General features: G+C 36.3%; 1 protein-coding gene across 2 annotated transcripts in view; it reads left to right on the forward strand.

The window, feature by feature from the left end:
- Positions 1–20,346, forward strand: part of C12H1orf87 (chromosome 12 C1orf87 homolog) — an 88,563-nt gene that overhangs the window by 5,739 nt on the left and 62,478 nt on the right. For both annotated transcript variants that reach the window (XM_010370665.2, XM_030913188.1), the window contains exon 3: positions 12,658–12,892. In XM_010370665.2, the coding sequence (XP_010368967.1) occupies positions 12,658–12,892 (235 nt within the window). The remainder of the gene's footprint in view (positions 1–12,657; positions 12,893–20,346) is intronic.

Below are 20,346 nucleotides of genomic sequence, written 5' to 3' on the forward strand. Positions count from 1 at the left end.
AAATAAAACATGAAAGTGATGATCACCAAGAGGAGGTATGCATTAACTAAAAATAGATTATGCCAAACTGGTTCCATTCTCATCATTGACAAGATTATTGCAGTCCAAATGAAGAGAATGATGAAGAAAGTATGTGTTGATTTTGGTGAGTCATTGGGCACATCTTTCTCACAAAGGCCTGAAACAAGGCAGTGAGCTCTAGACTGGATAGTGTTGAGATAGGTGACACACCACCAAGTTGTGATGGAACAATTGATATAAACACAACTTTCTGGAGGTGGGGAGGATTTGTATGTGTGACCCTGCTCTTATTCAACAGTTTTTAATACACAATCAAAAGAAGATAGACAAATTGTTTCAGTAAACCCATAGGTAGCAGAAAGCTAAGAAGCTTTGGCAGGGAAATAAGCTACAACCAACAAGATTAAATGAAGAGAAATATAGGCAAAGGCTATCTTTGGAGAAGTGTACATGGAAATGGTTATATGGAATAAATGTTCCAGTATTGCCTGTGTTTGAGCTTAGCATGAATCAAGGGTATTCAGATAGAGAGATGTGGAGGCTCACTCCACGCAGAACTCCGTAGAGTACTGCACACTTCATTCTGGATGCCACATTTTAGGAGGGACCCTGGCGCACTAAACATTGGGGCAGCAGAGGGCATTATGAAAGATCCATTGAACAGAACAGAGGTCTCAGAAATAACACCACACATCTACAACCATCTGATCTTCAACAAACCTGACAAAAACAAGCAATGAGGAAAAGATTTCCCTTAATAGATGGTGCTGGGAAACCTGGCTAGCCACGTGCCGGAAACGGAAATTGGACTCCTTCCTTACACCTTATACAGAAATTAATTCAAGATTAAACGTAAAACATAAAATCATAAAAGCCCTGGAAGAAAACCTAGGCAATACCACTCAGGACATAGGCGTGGGTAGAGACTTCATGACTAAAACACCAAAAATAATTACAACAAAAGCCAAAATTGACAAATGGGATCCAATTAAATTAAAGAGCTTCTGCACAGCAAAATAAACTACCATCAGCGTGAACAGGCAATCTACAGAATGGGAGAAAAATTTTGCAATCTATCCATCTGACAAAGGGCTAATATCCGGAATCTACAAGGGACTTAAATAAATTTACAAGAAAAAAACAATCCCATCAAAAAGTGGGCAAAGGACATGATCAGACACTTCTCAAAAGAAGACATTTATGCGGCCAACAAACATATGAAAGAAAGCTCATCATCTCTGGTAATTAGAGGAATGCAAGTCAAAACCACAACGAGATACTATCTCACACCAGTTAGAATGACAGTCATTGAAAAGTAGGGAAACAACAGATGCTGGTGAAGATGTGGAGAAATAGGAATGCTTTTATACTGTTGGGGGGGAGTGTAAATTAGTTCAACCATTGTGGAAGACAGTGTGGTGATTTCTCAAGGATTTAGAACCAGAAATACCATCTGACCCAGCAATCCCATTACTGGGTATCTACCCAAAGGATTATAAATCATTCTACTATAAAGATACATGCACATGTATGTTTATTGCAGCACTGTTCACAGTAGCAAAGACTTGGGACCAACCCAAATGCCAATCAATGATAGACTGGATAAAGAAAATGTGGCACATATGCAGCATGAAATATTATGCAGCCATAAAAAGGATGAGTTCATGTCCTTTGCAGGGACACGGACGAAGCTGGAAACCATCATTCTCAGCAAACTAACACAGGAACAGGAAACTAAACACCACATGCTCTCACTCATAAGTGGGAGTTGAACAATGAAAACACATAGACACAGGGAGGGGGACATCACACACTGGGGCCTGTCAGTGGTGGCGGGGGGAAGGGGAGAGTTAACATTAGTAAAAATACCTAATGTAGGTGATGGGTTGATGAGTGCAGCAAACCACCGTGGCACATGTATATCTATGTAACAAACCTACACATTCTGCACATGTATCCCAGAACTTAAAGTATAATTAAAAAAAGAACATTTGTGATTCATGGGAGGATGTCAAAATAGCAACATTAAGAAGAGTTTGGAATAAGTTGATTCCAACTCTCATGAATGACTTTGAGGGTTCCAAGACTTCAGTGGAGGAATCACTGCAGGTGGGGTGAAAATAATAAGAGAACTAGAATTAGAAGTGAAGCCTAAAGATGTGACTGAATTTCTGCAATCTCATGATAAAACTTGAGTAGATGAGGAGTTGCTCCTTACAGATGAGTAAAGAAAGTGGTTTTTTGAGATAGAATCAACTCTCCAGGTGAAGATGCTGTCAGCATTGTTGAATTGACAACAAAGGATTTAGAATATCATATAAACTTAGTTGATAAAGCAGTGGCAGTAATTGAGAGGATTGATTCCAATTTTGAAAGAAGGTTCCCTGTGGGTAAAATGCTATCAAACAGCATCATATGCTACAGAGAAATCTTTTGTAAAATGATGAATCAATGGATGCAGAAAACTTTATTGTTGTCTAAAGAAATTGCACAACTACTGCAACCTACAGCAACTACCATCCTCATTAGTCAGCAGGCATCATCGAGGCAAGCCCCTCCACAAGCAAAAAGATGAGGACTTGCTAAAGGCTCACAGATGATTATCAGCATATTTTAGCAATAAAGTATTTTTAACTAAGGTATGTGCATTGTTTTTTAGACAATGCTATTGCAAACATAATAGACTACAGTATAGTGTAAACATGACTTTTATGTGCACCGGCAAACCAAAAAAATATGTGAATCACTTTATTGTGATATTTGCTTTATTGCAGCACTCTGGAACCAAACCAGAAATCTCTGAGGTATGCCTGTAATTTGCATTGATATTTACACCCAAGATATGCAAAGTTCTGGTATTTTCCCACGTGACTCTCCTAAAGCTCATATTCTGTCATTTTTGAATCGCCCGAAACCCTTTATAATAACAAATTCTTTGTGACTTGTCTTAAACTTCTTTAAGTGTTAACGTTAACAGTTTTAGAAATTAATGTATATAGGGAATTCCATCAACTTCCTTTGCACAAATATTAACTGAGCACCTACTGAGTGCCAAGCCATGGAGACACAGAAGTGTACCTAAAGTTCTAGTGATGGGAAACACAAGATAGACAGATGAACAATGATTGTTCATGTAGGCATAGTGCAATAAGGAAAAATAAAGGAACATGAGGATCTATCAGCTCTTAAAGGTCCCAGAAGCTGTCTCTGAGCAAGAGACATTTGAACTGAGACTGTGTGGAGATAAACAGCTAGAATTATGCAATGAGAATTATCCCAGGTTAGCTATCGGTGAGCTAAGACTAGCCCAGCCTTCGTCCGCGTGGGTATGGCTCTACCAGATTTAAACTCTCCATAAAGTTGGTAGTATCTTCTTCCCTCCCCTGCTCAAGAAAAAGAGTCTGCAACTATTCACAGGTCTCAAGTTTGCCCATTATTGGGCATCTGACATTCTCATTTACTGCTACAAACCGATGGCACCTAACTTGACTGCCTGGAGCCCAAGCAATTTTTTCTTCTTTTTGTATAAGGTTGCCTCATGCTTGCCTCATTGTATTAGTCAGGGTTCTCTAGGGGGCAGAACAAATAGGATATGTATCTATATCTATATATATAATATATATCTATATATCATATATGTCCTATTAGTTATATATATATATATATTATATATATATCCTATTATATATAAAGGGGAGTTTATTAATTCATATGATCACAGGGTCCCACAATAGGCCATCTGCAAGCTGAAGAGCAAGGAGAGCCACAGTCTGAGTCCCAAAACTGAATAACTTGGACTTTGATGTTGGATGGCAGGAAGCATCCAGCATGGGAGAAAGATGTAGGCTGAGAGGCCAGGCCAGTCTAGAGTTTTTTCTGCCTGCTTTATATTCCAGCTGCACTGGCAGCTGATTAGATGGTACCCACCCAGATCAAGGGTGGGTCTGCCTCTCCCAGCCCACTGACTCAAATGTTAATCTCCTTTGACCAAACACCCTCACAGACACACCCAAGATCAATAATTTGCATTCTTCAATCCAATCAAGTTGACACTCAGTATTGGCCATCTCTTAAAACTAGAATATACTCTTAAAAACTAGAATACCATCCCTCAGCAGGAGCACAGTGCTCAGGATCAGGAAACCCATGTACCTGCTGCTTTCCTGCCACTGAGGTCCAGCCTGCACCAAGTGATACACAGGTATTCACCTACATCCTAGTGACTCCACAGACTTACAGAGAAAGTAAATCATGCAAATATCTGAAGAAAGAGCATTCTAAGGAGAGAGAATAGTCAGAATAAAGCCCGTTGGTATGTTTAAGAAAGAGCAGGAAAGCCATTGTTTGTGGAGCACAGTGGGGAACGGGGAGAGGAGCAGGAAATAAGGGCAGAGAAGCCAGTAGGACCATAGTAGGAACTTTGGATTTTGTTCCATGTAGAATGGGAAACCACTGGAAAATTGAGAGCAATGCTGCTCACATTGTATTACTATTTTCTAAAGGCTGCTTCTGTCTGTTAAGTGGTGAGTAACTTGGGAGTGACACTAATAAAAAGAGAGAAAACATTTAAAGAGTTATGATAATCCAGGCAGGAGATGGAAGCACTAATTATAGTCCATACATAAAGTATGGATAAATTTTGTGATTGAAAAATTCAAGTATCCCATTTATTATTTTTTAGAAACAACTGATCAATAAGCCTTATCTTTGTTTATTACTTTTCTCACTAGACAATCTACACAATAGCTGAATATCTATGAACTCAATCTCTCATTAAAACTGAACAATAACATCACAGAAGATACTTATCTCCATTTTTACAAGTTCAAAATGATAAAGCAGTAGGCTAAAATCATACTTCTATTAAGCCCTTTTCACTGCATTAAACTGCTTCTGTATTAATATCCTGGAATAATTTTTATTTGTTGTCATTTGTTTGTGTGTTTATTTTAGGCACTGTGAGACGTATAAAGAAGCAGAACATACTGTTGTTCTAGTCATAAGTCTGTAAATAAGAGTACAGGGCATTATGTGAGCAAACATTAAATAAATGTTTTAGAAAACTTACAAGTGCCTATTGATCCCAAATATTGAGACTATGAAGTAACAGTTATTTTTGCCATTTGAATTCTATATATTTTAAAAAATACAATACAAAGTCAAAGTGAAAAACAAAATACTGTTTACAACACATGTGACAGAAAAATAAGTAACTCCTAAATGCATAAAGAGCTTTTCCAAATCGATGGGAAAAAGATGAACAGCCTCATTTCAATAATTGGCAATAGACCTAGACAGGAAATAGAAGAAATAAAAAGGAACAACAGATATGTGGGTGTATATTTGACATGCATGATAATAAAAGAAATGTAAACAGTAATGAGATATTATTTTTTACAAATCAAATTAGGAATGTTTTATAATGGAGATACCCAGTGCTAGCAGGTGTTTAGAGAAAATACTCATATGATACTGTGTTTTTTAAAGTATACTTATTGAAAGCCTTAAAAGTATATGTCCTTTGGCATAAGATCTGTATCTATGAATCAGTTCTGTGGAAATGATTATGGATGGGTGTAATGATTTGGTTTCAAAGATTTACACAAAAATGTGTGTTGTGTCTGGGTCTCAATAGGAAACAGATTATACACTCAAACCAGGATGGCTTTAGTTTTAAAGGAGTAATTACAAAAATGTATGCTGAGATTAAGAGAACTGCAAGGTGTGGTGCAGGAATCATGGGCTAGCAGCCACAAAGTTGGTAGGAGCCTTAGGTCTGAAGAGAGGAGAGGAGCAGAATGTTACCGAAACCAAGAAAAGATAGCATTCTGCAGCTCGGGCCATCTTGAGAAAAGTGGTGACTTTTGGCCAAGAGACACAGGTAGCCTGAGTCAACCTTTCAGGGAGGGAACCTCCTCCTGCCAGGGCTACCCATTGGCCCAAACCACTCAGTATCATAAGACATAGGCACTGCTTTTCTTAGAGACAGGATCTCTGTCCATCACCCAGGCTGGAATACAATGGAGGGATCATAGCTCATTGCAGCCTGGAACTTCTGGGCTCAACCAATTCTCCTGCCTCAGCTTCCCAAGTAGCTAGAACTACAGGTGTGCACCACAATGCCCGGCTAATTTTTTTTTATTTTTTTATTTTGGTAGATAGGGTCTGGCCATGTTGTCCAGGCTGGTCTGGAGCTCCTGGCTTCAAGTGGTCTTCTTACCTAGGCCTCCCAAAGTATGAGATTGTAAGCGTGAGCCACTCTGCCTGGCCTCATGGGCACTGTTGATAAAGTAAGTCCACAGAGATCAATTTTCTGGGGTTGAGAAGGATGGTGAGGATATAGGTGCCAAAGAAACATCTCCAGCAGAGCAGCAACATTTAAATTAATAAAAATTTGGAAACCAAATTAATGTTTAACAATATAGGACAAGTTAAATAAACTCTTGTATATCTATATAATGAAACACCATTAGACATTTCAAATGTTGGTGTAGAGATAGAAGTACTGGCCTGTAAAGATATCTGCGTTATTTTGTCAATTGAAAAAAAAAATTTTAAGAGGTTAGAAAGGTTGATTACAATCAATCTTTGTTTTAAAAACAAAATAAAACTTCTCGTGTGTGTATATGGAAGCTTTTTGTAAAGAGATAAAATATTTGGCCACCTTTAGTTTTGCCAGCTAAGATTTTGATACTTATTTATCAAATTTTAAAACAAATATAAATATTATATTTATATAAAATATATATAAATTTATATAAAACAATATAAATATTAAAACAAATTTATATTGATAGAGTATTTTTAAAAATCCATCATCTTTTTATATATTCCTGATTTAGTTCAACCTGATTAAACAAAATAACATAGCAATAATGATTGCTCCTCATTCCCATAGACCATGTGGATGAATCCAGACGTGATGCAGAGAGAGAACTGTTTATGCTGCATCCTCTCAGAGTATGGATAGAAGACCTGGCTCAGAAACTGTGCCCTACAGCACAGAGATCATTGGTGAAGAGGCCAGGCAGTTGCACAGTCATTTTGCTTAGACTTGCAAAAGCAAAACAGGAGAGAATGCAAGTGCAAAAGACATTAAATTTCCAGTCATTAAAGACTGGTTCCAAGATTTACATTTTAGCCAATAAACATTGGCTCCAGACTGGCAAAGCTGCACTGTCTATAAAGCTCTCAGGTGTAATCCACCTGAGGACATCATGATGCAACAATGTTTGGGTTGTTTGGTTTTTTTCTGTAAAATTAAGGAATGTGATTGAGAAGAATCCTGCTTTATCAGAACAGATTTTTAATACTACTTAATATTTGTTTTTTAAAGGCAGGGTGATTTATCAAATTTGTATTTACTGTGATTGGTAAATAATGAGGTGGTCAGATAGATTGCATTAATTATATCTCTTTTATCTATTTAAATAGATTTTCTTCAGTTCCTGTCTACTACAAAACCTTGACTTTTGAACTTCAGTTTTGTCTGTCAATAAAGGAAGTTTTGGGAGTCCAGAGAAAGAAGCATCCCTTTGTACCTTAGTGATGAGGAGTGTGTGTATAAAGGAGCTAGCACTTTAATTTATGATTAACATAGAATTACTATTTGTCAAGGGCCGGGGAAGGAACACTGGGCTGGGTGCTCAATATTTTATACATTTTATCTTGATAAGGATTATTTTTTCTCATCTTGCAGCTGAGAACCTGAAAATCAGATATTCCCAAAGTCACACAACATGAAAGAATTTATGTGTGGTGACTGACACGTAAGCATTTAGATAGAACATATTAGCTAAAATAATTACATTGATAAAGAAATGATTCAAGTACGAGTTCAAGAGTTGAATGAAAGTATTTTTATGATCTTTTCGAAGACTAAATTTCCATGATAATATTACATGGTATGGCTCCATGACATAAAAAAAGGAAATAAACAAAAAACCTTCATACTTCGACACAATAACATTAGCTACATTAGCACAGGCTTCGCATTTCAGCTTCCCTGTGGAGTTTGGTGAGCTTTTTCAGCTGTACTCCCCTCCCATCTCCGATTTTATTTTTTATTGTCTTTTTAAAAAGAGAAAAGTCTGGTTGTCTTGATTATCTCTTATTACTTACAAATAAGAACACACTTTCATTTACTGAAATTAGATCCCCATTCACTGTGTTGGCACACTCTAGGCTGTCTTCTCCAGAGGGTTTAGGGCCTGTTAGATGGCGCACAGTTGGAAATCGGTGGCACTGAGTCGCTGCCAAGGCTGGCAGACCTTTAAGATGGCATCTGGTGACCTTTTGCTGAGCCCCCTGGGTCCTTCATTTGAGATTTTATGTTCTCGGCAGGGGTGTAATCCAAATCAAATGTGAGATCTGGTGAGCTGGAGTTATATGGGAGGTGGGGCCAGCGGGGGATCCCTACCTTGCTTTGGGCAGAGGATGCTACTAGACGCCTTTGCAATGTTTCTTTCTAACCCTGAGACTCTGTGCTCTAATGGAGGGTGACTCTAATGGGCTGGTTTGCAAAAAGAGCCCGGTGAGAGAGGGAACGATTGAACAGTTTTCTCCTCATTTATTTATCATCCAGCAACACAGTAATCCTCTCTAATTGCTCTCATTCCTGGATGACACTAAACTCTTCACGGCACCCCCAGAGCAGCAGCTGAGGTCAGAAGTACATACGCGGAAGCTAGCTGTGTCTTGCTTCCAAGATAGTATTGATGGTGTTTTTTGTTTTTTGGTTTTTGGTTTTTTTCCTTCTTTTGAAATGGCAAATGTCTATTTTCAGTAATATGGGTAGATAGTACACAAGCCTAGGAGAAAGAACTGTGAGTTTGTGAACAACATAACAACCAATGCGTGTTGACAAATTGTTTGTGCTAACCACAGACACACGCCGTTTCTCAGCTAGAGAGTCATTTTCTTGATAATTTTCAAAGTGCTATGTTTTTTTAAAAAAAATACAGCTTTTACTTGAAACAGATTTAACATGTTATTTTTGGTTTTACATCTACAGGAACTGTTTTAAAAGACAGGCAGATACATTTTACATTTCTCAAGCAATTCTGTCCTGACACTGCCCACAAAAGGATCTCGAAGATAATTAAAGCAAAGATAATCCATTGTCCCTGCCTTTATCCAAAAGAGTTAACTACCCTGCCCAATGACCATTTTTGCCTTCAAATCCTGCATTTCCTACTTTGGTTAGCTGCTCCTGTACTTTCAGCTCCTCACATAATCACAAACTTCCATGGACCTTCCTCTGACTCTACTGCCAATAGGATCTGAGTCTGTGCAATGAAGTAGACAGGTTTAAATCCTGGCTCCACTACTCAAAAGCCATGTAAATAGAATTAGGCCAATCATATCAACTTTCCTGGCCTTAATTTCTTCATCCTAAAATAAGAATAATAGGAACGCCTGACGATAGGGTTGATTTAAGAAATATATAATCTAATATATATAAATAAGTATAGTGTGGCTGTCACATTAAATGTTCAGCAATAATATTATTTTTGTAACCATTGCAAACTATAGTTATTCGTTTCTTATGAACTTCAAATAGTACTGAATCTTCATAATGTTCATTTGACATTCATTTATATGCTAAGTGGATATGTTTCATATTACTTACGTAAATTTTATACCAATTTAATACTTTATAGAAATACAACATACCTATATTTACATAAAAGTATACATCATAAGTCTACCACTCACTGAATTTTCACAAACATGATATACTCATGCAACAAACACCCAGATCAAGAAACAAAATAGTACCAGAATCACAGAATCCCCGTTATGCTTTCTTCTGGGCTATACATCTCCCCTCAAAGGTAATCACTATTCTGATTTCTAGAATCTAGTTTTACCAGTTGTTAGCTTTATTGTTTGTGTTATTTTTGGACAACCAAATGAAATTTAAATTTCTTGAAGGCAGGGAACATATATGTCTTCTCTCATTGCAAAAAACATTTGTCAAATATACACTCTCCTTCTCATACTCCTGTCTTGCACTATTATCATTTGTGTGTGTTTGTCTGGCAAAGCTCCAGTTCTGTGTAAGCCTCACTGTCTGCCTTCTCTACATGTCCGTGAGGACTACTGGGTGAAATGCCACTCATCCTCTCAAATTGATTTCACAAAAATCAATGGTCTTTAACCTTAACTGGCCACTCAGTTGGCCCAGCCAACCTGTCTTATTTTTCTGATTATCCTTCTTCTACTCTTCATAGCAGCTGCCCCAAACCATCTGCCCTTAATTCAGACTTTCCACTCCATCACTTCCCCCATGAGACCCAAGGTAACCATACCTTGTTATCAGAGAGAAAATTCAAGCTGTCAGCAATTTAATCAACCTGTTGTCATCAAATGTACTAATTTGCCTATATCCTTACCTATTTTTCTACAATCTTACCCTGAGGTTTCCCTTCTGCCTCTGTTCTCTCAATGACTTCCATTTCCCTTTGTCAAGGTTCATCTTATATCATCAATGATGCACTCTCCTTTCTGCAGTTCAACTGGCTATTCACCATTGGTGTTTCAACAGGTTAAACTCCCTAACATCTTTGAACATGATAATAACAGTCTTATCTGAAACCCTGTATTCCACATCAATCATCACCCCGTCTTTCTCCCTTCTCGCAGCCAAACTTCTTCAGAGAGGTCTTTATACTTCCTGTCTACATTGCTTGTCCCCCCTCTTTCTTCAATCCACTTCAGTCTAGCATCCACCTACATTACCTCATTGAAACTCCCCATACCAAGATTCCTGAATACATCCTTATGGCTAACCCAATGGACCCTTTTCAGAAATTTCCTTTCTCAGCAGCATTTAATACTGTTGTCCTGTCTCCGGAAACATCCTCTTGCTTTTCTACCAAGTCTTCCTTCTAGTCTCCTGATTTCCCTTCTACTTTACTGGGAATTTTTTAAAGCTCTTTTTAAGGCTCATCTTTCCTCTTTAAATGTAGGTATCCATCAGAGTTCTTTCCTAGGCCTTCTTCTTGTGCTACCACCACCAAGAGGATGACTATAAAAATACACACATACATTCAAATTATTGCCCATGGTTTGGTCTTAGTCAAATCAACAAGTATTGGAGTTCAACAAGTATTATTTAAATCAATGAATATTATATTTACATAACATGATATGCTTGTAAATGGATCTTTTCCACTGTATCTATAAATAACAGCTAGAATTTATAGAATGCCATGAAGATACAAGGCATAGCTACTTTGAAACTTATTTTTTCTGATTATAAAATAGTATTTTCTTATGTAGAAAATTTAGAACAGTAATACTATAAAGTATAATATGACATGATATAGTATAATAGAGTGTAATGTAATACCCTGAGTTCTACCACCCAGAGATACTGTTAACTTCCGGCACATTGTTTTCTAGATTGAATAGGCACACACATTATATACATGCATTTTACACAGTTGAGACAATCATATATTCACTTACTTTTATAAGTGGACATTTACTTGTATCATTAAATTATTCATAATTATTTTAATGACTTCATATACTCTATCATAAGCAAAGAATGAAATAGTAAATGCATCCACCTATTACTCAATATTTAGAGTTTTCTTTCTTTTTTTTTTTTTTTTTGCATTTTTCTCCTCAATACACATGCTTTAAAATTGTTCTACAATGTTTTAATACACATGCTTTAAAATTGTTCAGTTTCTTGACTCTTAATATATTTTTTCAGGTCACCCACTGTAAGAATTATATCTGTCTTCTATGTTTAAAATGGTACCTTGTTACTGTTTTGATTCGTAAGACTTTTAGTTATTTTTTTATTTTTTATTTTTTTAGAGACGTGTCACCCAGGCTGGACTGCAGTGGCGTGATCTTGGCTCACTGCAACCTCTGCCTCCTGAGTTCAACTGATTCTTCTGCCTCAGCCTGCCAAGCAGCTGGGACTATCGGTGCATACCACCACATCCAGCTAATTTTTGTATTTTTGGTAGAGACGGGGTTTCACCATATTGGCCAAGTTGGTCTCGAACTCCTGACCTCATGATCCACCTCCCTCAGCCTCCCAAAATGCTGGGATTACAGGCGTGAGGACTTTTTAGTTATTAAACAAGGTTGAACCTTTAATTTTAGTTGTTATTTGAATTTCCTTGAATCATCCTACAGATTTTTTTTCTTTCTTTTCTCTGTTTAATGTTAAACTTAAATGAAAGGCCCCCAGGAGAAAAGGAAGTCTCAAGGGGAGAGGCATAGAGCAGAACTGGAGCTGACAAACTGTTTTGACTTTCTTTTCTAAGGCTGAAAATACCTGTTACATTTACAAGTAAGAAATGTGATAACCTTTAGGGTTCATTTTTCATACTGGTCATTGCTTACAGTAAGGGTTTGGGAGCAGATGGATAGATTATGAGTATGAGGAAGAGGGGAAGGAAACAGATAAAGCCTGCAAAGGTAATATTAATAACAGGTTCTCTCTATGGTCAGCTATGCATAGACAAATAACCAACGTTTATGCTTCCACATTCCACTGTGCTGAGTTACCACTGTTTACAACACCAATCACACCTTCTGTTCTTACGCCAGCCTTGCCTATGAAGAGTCTGCCTGTGAGTAACAAAGTATAAAATTCTTTCTTCACAGCAAGGAGAATGAGAATTTGAAAACAGAAACCCAAACAATGCGCCAGAAACCAATGACTGATAATGCAAGGCAGATGAGCAGAGACCCCCCAGCTCCCATTAACTTCACTGATCAGCAAACCAATTATAATCCAGATGATGTGAAAGAGAACAAGCACGCAGAGAACAACCAGAAATCAGAAAACAACCAGAAACTACTAACGGGGGCACACAGTAGCAGATTCCTGGATGGCAAAGTGAGTAACAAAAAATACCCAAGTTTATCTTGATAATTTGTTAGGAAAATATAGATAAAAACATAGGTTGACACAAAAACACACTGTACAAATGTTCATTAATATATTTTGCACGAGATAGAAATAGGAATCAATTTTTTTCAATCTGAAAATGAATTTCAAGGTCATTTTGTATATTGTATCTTTGCTGACCACCAACAGAGTTGGTCATGATCACCAATGAAGTTGGTCATGACAACCAATGGAGTTAGTCAACCTATTCCACCTGTGGTTAGCTCAGCGATACTCAGTATTGTTACTATACATGCAAAGTTGGGGCATGTTGGAGGGTAAGAGTCTGTCTGCTTTTACATTACAAAAAGAGATAATTTATTTTAAAATTCCAATGCAACAATGTCTAATTACAAAAAAAATTATAGGCCCCAAACTCTGTTGATAGAAATATATATCACTGCACTCTGTTAACAATCAACTAAACAATTCATAACAAACTAACTTGATGGTGATGAATCTATATGATTAGTAATTTGTAATTAAAAAGCAAGTAAAGCAGCAATTGAAAACTGGATCTAAATCAAGACAAAACTAATGATTCATTGATAACAAAGTACCATTTCCAAAATTGCTGAAATTGCAATTAAACAGATACATAAAGTAGGAGTTTTGCAATGCTGCCAAGCATTAAGTGACAGCCAGATATTTTAGTAAAATACTGAATTAGAGTTTGCAGTACACTCTAACATAACTATTTTTAGTTTGTAATTTTAATAGCCCTTTCTAAATCACTGAGCTACCAGCTAGTCTTTAGTCACATGAGAAAATGAATGCCTATGGATTTGGGATCTTCTGCTCATAAGAACCATGCAAAGGATCAAATTTTGGAGTGGTTAACAGCCTATCTATGGACCTCAGGCTATACTCTGCAAGGTCTAGTTGAACACTGAAGACCAGAAATGAAAGTGACCTTCCCAAAACATGAGTGACACAGATTGAGCCATCACTCAAGCCTCTTAGTCTCCAGTTTGGCTGAGTCCTTGAATTTAGGCCTTGGTTACAGCAAAAGATAGTGAATCTGCAGAGGTGATATAATCCATTTGAATTATCAAAGACCTCTGAATTTTTTAACCTAATTTAGAATCTGGCATTAATATATTTATTGGTTTTGCTCCCCAAGAATGGCCTTGGTAATAATATTGTGGCTATAAAAGACTTTATTATTGACTGATGCTTCCAGGTAAATTTTATTATTTACTCTTTGAAATTAACCCTGTGAGGTAGATGCCGTTGTTATTTCTACCACCATGGCATAGATGATAAAACCAACACTCAGAAAGGATAAAGTGACTCATAAGTGTGCAGATAAGATGTTTGTCTAGGTTTTCTTTTTTTCTTTACTTAAATTTTTATTGATCTTTCTAATTATAAATCATAGCATAATCATGTAGCAATTTTTGAAAAACAGAAGGAGAATATAAATAAGAAGAAAAATATCAACTAAAGAAAACTAGTGGTTTTCTTTTCCTTTCTTCCTCTTTTTTCCTTCATGCATAGAGATATAGAATGGGAGTCATTATATATACTCTTTATTATCCTGCTTGATTCACTTCATATCAAAAATTCTCTCTTTGGCATGAAAAAAATCATCCTACGCATCATCTTTAATGGTTCTGTGAGAGTTGTACTCAGAACTAACACCTAGATGGATAGCATTTACTATGTGCCAGGCAGCATTCTGAGCTCTTTACAGATATTAACTAATTTATTTTTCCCAAGCACCCAGTGAGGTAGGAACTCTTATTATCTTTAGTTCATGGTTAAGGGAGCTGAGACACAGAGAGGTCAAGTGCCTTGCTAAAGTCATAGAACTGAGAAGTGGCAGACCCACAATTCAAGCCCAGGTTCTAGGTCCTTAGTCACCAAACTGTATACATTCCTTTATAGAAATACAACACAGTTCACTTAACAAACGCCTTATGGGCACTTAAGCCATTTTAGTTTTTCTCTCATATATAGACATCTGTTTCTTGACAGTCCTCCTAATACATCAAGCTGCTCATTCCTGCCATGGACTCTGCATTTGCCATTACCATAGGTAATATGTTCATTAGGTAAGCTGTTCTTAACCTCCATGATCTGGATTGTTTGCTAGCTCTGTCGTACAGGGAGAAAATTTGCCCCTCCCCTCCCAGAACCCAACAGGGTTTCTGGTGGGAGGCTCAGCGGGGGCTAACACCCAGCCACCAAACAAGGAAGGCCTTGTGGGAGGTGTGGGGACCGACTAATTGGTTCTGTCTGCCGGGCGGGCGTGTGGTGCTGGCCTGCCAGATGGCAGCCACAGTTGCCTGGTACAGAGACCCTCATTACCAGCTTGACTAAGTGGTAAATGGAATCCTGCCGCAGTTACAAAAGCACACCAATCAGAACTCCTTCTAGATCCTTATCACTCACACATAGATGAAAATAAGCTTTCCTGCCTGGGACGTAACAGGCAATCTGGACCAGCTGAATTTGCTCCAAAAGAGAAGTTGCTGATAAAGACTGAGCTAACATGCGTGAGGACGAGCAAGTGTGAAACTCTTTTCCAAATCACAGAGTAAGTTCGAAGAGTCTCATTGGTAGGAAGTAAGTAAAACTGAAGATGTTAAGAGAATCCTTCATTTTGTATATATAAGAACAGTGAGATATCTTAGAAATAAACAAGTACAAACCTTCCTTTCACAAAGGAAGAATGAGAGGACCAGAGAGCTTAAATGCTCCAAGGTCTCACAAGAAAAGAGCTTGGCTCTTCTGACCCCTAGTCCTAGGATCTTTTTGCCTCTAAATTCCGCTTTATACGGGTACATTTTTGAAAAAAATACATATTGTTTATATAATTTCTCAGAATTTTCGGCTCTGCCTTCTCTCAGAAGAATAAAAAAGAATGTGTGACTAGTAACAAACTCAGTAGCACAGTTTCAAAAATAAAATTGCAGTGTGCTTTTTGCATCTGGCAGTATGAAAATGAAAGTGTTAGTGCTTTAATTTTAATAATTATCACAGTTGATTGGGAAGGTTTCTTTTCAAAGCTCTTTTGTGTGTTTTCCCTTGTTCATTCTCCACAATAGCCCCGCAAGGTAGGTAAAGGCACATGATGTTATCTTTATTTTATAGACGAATAGACAGATGTCAAGGACATTTCTGCTTGGCTGTGCATTTGCAGCTCAGATTCAGCAAGTTCAAAGCAGAGCCTTTGATCTTGTACTTCTGGTGGTCTGTGTCTCACAGAATGGTCTCACTCCTCTCTCAATTGCACCAGCAAGAAACCTGAACATATTTTCCTCCTCTCTCTCCTTAACCCTGATATCCAACCAATCACAGAGTCCTTTAAATTCTACCTCCTTTGTGTCTCTCAAAACCTTCTCTTTCTTTTATTTCCTTTGTCATCACCATAATCAGACCACCATTTTGTCTCACCAGGGAGATTTTAATTATCTTCAAATTGACTTTTCTGTCTTTAAAAGTCTCTCAATGTATTGGTCAGCTATTGTGATAAATATTGCTGCGTAACAAATCACACCACAACTGAGTGGTTTATAACAATAATCATTTATGCTCACATCTACAGATATGAGCTTAGGCAGCTTTTATTTATCTCAGTTGGGTTGGGCTGGGCTTGGCTCTAAACTGGATTTGATTCAGGTCTGCTCTGTGCTTTCTTGTTCTGAATCCAGTGAGCTCCTCAGGGCATGTCCTTCTCATAGTGATGGAAACATTTTAAGGCAACAAACTCAATTACACAAGTACATTTTAAGTCTTTGTTTTTTGCTTGTGTCATATCCACTAACATCCCATTAGCCAAAGCAAACCACATGGCCAAGCACAACATGAATGGGGCAGGGATATATATGTTACCTCTTTTAGGAAGAACCACTTGATCAGATATACCCTCTGTTTAAAACACTTAAATTCCCTTGTTAAATCCCAATTTCCCTAGTATAAAATTTAAACTCCTTGACTTAGCATTCTAGCTCAACTGTCTATTCTCTATTTCACTTTCATCCCCACATCTCATTAACTGAAATTCTATTCCATAAATAGAGTTCTGTTCCCTTTCACCTCAAATCCTTTGCCCAAGCTATTCTTTATGGGTAAAATTCTCTTCCCTCCATCTTTATTTCATTAACTTCTAATCATATAAGTGCCTTAACTTAGATAGCAGCTCTATCAAGAAGCATTACGGTCTGATTTCCAAGACTGAGGTAAATGCCTTTCCTAATGTATTTCCAAGTGAATCTGTGCATACTTCTACAGTAGATGTTGCCATACTATTAAAATAAACTGTTTCCTTATCTGTCTCCTTCCACAAGTCTATAAGACCACTGAGAGTAAGAATTGTTGCTTGTTCATTTTTGTTTGCAAATGTCTTTCTCTGTATATTGGCTCAAAGCCAACATCTAATTTAATGGGAAAACACTAGAGACTTTCTCATTTCTGTTTGGAAGAAGTTAAGAGTGCTCACTGTCTCCACTGGCTTTTAATATTATGCTGGAGGTATTTGCCAATGCAATTAAATAAGAGAAAGAAAGTATAGGCATATTATTTAGAAAGGAAGAGGTAAAACTATTTTCAGAGTATAAGATTGTACCTCTAAAATCTCAAGACACTTAATGAAAAACTACTAAAACAATCAAGAAAATTTGGCAAACTAGAAAGTTATAACATCAATAACACAAATCAATGGTCTTCATATATGTGAACAAAAATGAGTTAGAAGATAAAATGGAAGAAAAGGCACCATTTACAATAGTAAATAAATGTAGAAGTAAATTAACTAAATAAATTAATTAAATGCCACAGCATAAACTTAACAAGAAATGTCCAAACCTGTATGAGAACAAAATATAAAGCACTCCTGAAAGACATAAGAGTAATTTTAACAAATGGAAAGGTATGCTGTTTTCTTGTACATAAAATGTTAACATCATCAAAAGTCAATCCTCCCTAGGGTAATTTATAAATTTGTTGGGATTCCAACAAAACAAAATACTATTAGGTTTTTATTTTGTTTTGTTTTACAACTAGCCAAATTGATTAGCAAGTTAATTTGGAATAACAAATAAGCATGAATAGTCAGGAAAACCCTGAAAAGGAGAGCAGCACTATGAGGAATGGGTAAGATACCATTACCAGATATTAAAACAAAAAGTCTCTATATTTAAAATGGTGTGGTTTTGGCACATGAATACATGAAAGACCAATGAAATTGAAAAGAAAAATTCCGAAATAAACCCATTGGCATATTGTTATTTTGTATATGATAAAGGTGACATTGAAAATTAATAAGAAACAGATGGACATTTTAATCAGTGACACATTATTGGACAGCTTTAGAAAAGTTTTGAGTTGGGTCTATTCCTCATATACCATACATATATAGGATGTATATCAGGATATATTCCAAATACATCAAAGGTTTAAGTGTAAAGAAATAAAAATATACAAATAGTACAAGTAAACTTGAGTGATTTCCTCTATCATATGGGATAAGGGGAAACTTTCTTAAGTATGACTCAAGTTGCAGATACAATGAGAAATACAGTGATCCTTTTCACTGAAGGAGTGATTATTTTCACCATATGGCCAGAACCCCTGTAAGCAAAGTACATAAACACCTGACAAAGTAGGAGGAAAATCTACAACTTGCATTATTGACAAATATATCTCTCATCTATAGAATATTCTACTTAAAATAGAGAAGAAAAAGGGCAGTAAACTATTAGAAAAATGGGCAAAATATATGAACAGGCAGTTCACAGAAAACCAAATGTAAGTGTTCCTTAAATATATGAAAAGATGTGAACTTGCTTTTAATAAGTAGAATGCAAATTAATTCTACCCTGAGATATAATTTCTTATTAGCAAAATCCAGGAAATTGATAACATAATTTGGCAAAATCCATAATATTGTTAATATACTTTGTTGGAAGGCTATGGGGAAACAGATACACTGCTACAATGATAGAAAAAATTTTAAATGGAAAAACTGTTTTGGAAGAAAAATTGATAATAATTAGCAGAACTACATCTACATTTTTTATAAGAAAATCTCACTTTGAGAAATCTATCCCAAAGATGTACTTGAAAAATATAATATTAAAAGATTTATACAGAAGATATACATTGCAACATTACCTGTTACACCAAAAAATTATAAACAACCTAAATTTCCATAGATAATGGACTGTTTGAATAAACTAAGATACATCCATACATGGAGTACTATGAAACTGTAAAAAGAAATATAGAATTTGTATATATATGAATATTATTATATATTACTATGTGGAGTAATATAACAAGATACATTATTAATTGAATAAAAGTGAGGTAGAAAAAATATATAGATTATTCTACCAGGTATCTATCTATCTATTTATCTGTCATGTACATATCCTTTATGTTTTTTAAAATGAAGGAATTAATTAAGAACATTTTTAAAAAGTGGTTATCTCTTGGGGATAGGTGGAACATGATGAAGGGATAAAAAAATAGAAAGCATACTTCTCTGAATGTCTTGTTTGCTTTGCAACCACATGAATTTTTTACACTACAGAATTATAAAGTAAAATTATATAGTAAGAAAATCAATTTGTAAAAATCAAAAACAAAATAAAATGAATCCTGTTTTGTTGTCTTTTGGTGTATAACAAATTGCCCTAAAACTTAGTCACTCGAATCAATAAACACATATTACCTGCTACTGTTTCTCAGGGAAAGGAATCTAGGAGTGGCTTAGATGGGAGATTTTGGTTCAAAGTCTTGTAAAATTTCATCCCAGATTTCACCCAGGGATACAGTCATCTGAAAGCTTGATCAGAACTAGAGGATCTACTTCTAAGCTCACTCATGTGGCTATTGACAGAGGCCTCCTGGTTTTGTCCACAGGTCTCAGCTTTTCTCATGTGGGCTTCTCTCTAGGGGTGTGCATGACATGGCTGGCTTCTCACAAAATGACTGATGGAGAGAGATTGATTGTACACAATCTAATTGGAAGCTGCAATATCTTCTATAACCTAATCTCAGAAGTGACGTACCATCACTTCCACAGTATTCTACTGGTTGCATAGACCAATCTTAATGAAATGTTGAGGGGATGAAGGTGACTACATAAGGCCATGAAACCAGGAAGCAGGGATCCATGGGGCCACCTTGAAAATGAGCAGTCACATGGACCTAACTATATATTTATTGGCAGTAAAATTAAACAGAATGAAACAATTGTAAATGATTTTAAAACACAATGACTTCATTGCATATACCTAATGGAATATTTACTGTAAGGAAAATATTTCTTGAAAAAATATATTTAAATGTTTTTAATGACCATTATGTTGATACTGTTATTCTCTGTGTCTATATTTTATGTGATAAAGCAAGTGAGTCATTATCTTGGTGGGTTTTTTTTTTTTTTTTTT

Source organism: Rhinopithecus roxellana, chromosome 12 (genome assembly GCF_007565055.1).
Source record: "Rhinopithecus roxellana isolate Shanxi Qingling chromosome 12, ASM756505v1, whole genome shotgun sequence".
Taxonomy (NCBI): Eukaryota; Metazoa; Chordata; class Mammalia; order Primates; family Cercopithecidae; genus Rhinopithecus; species Rhinopithecus roxellana.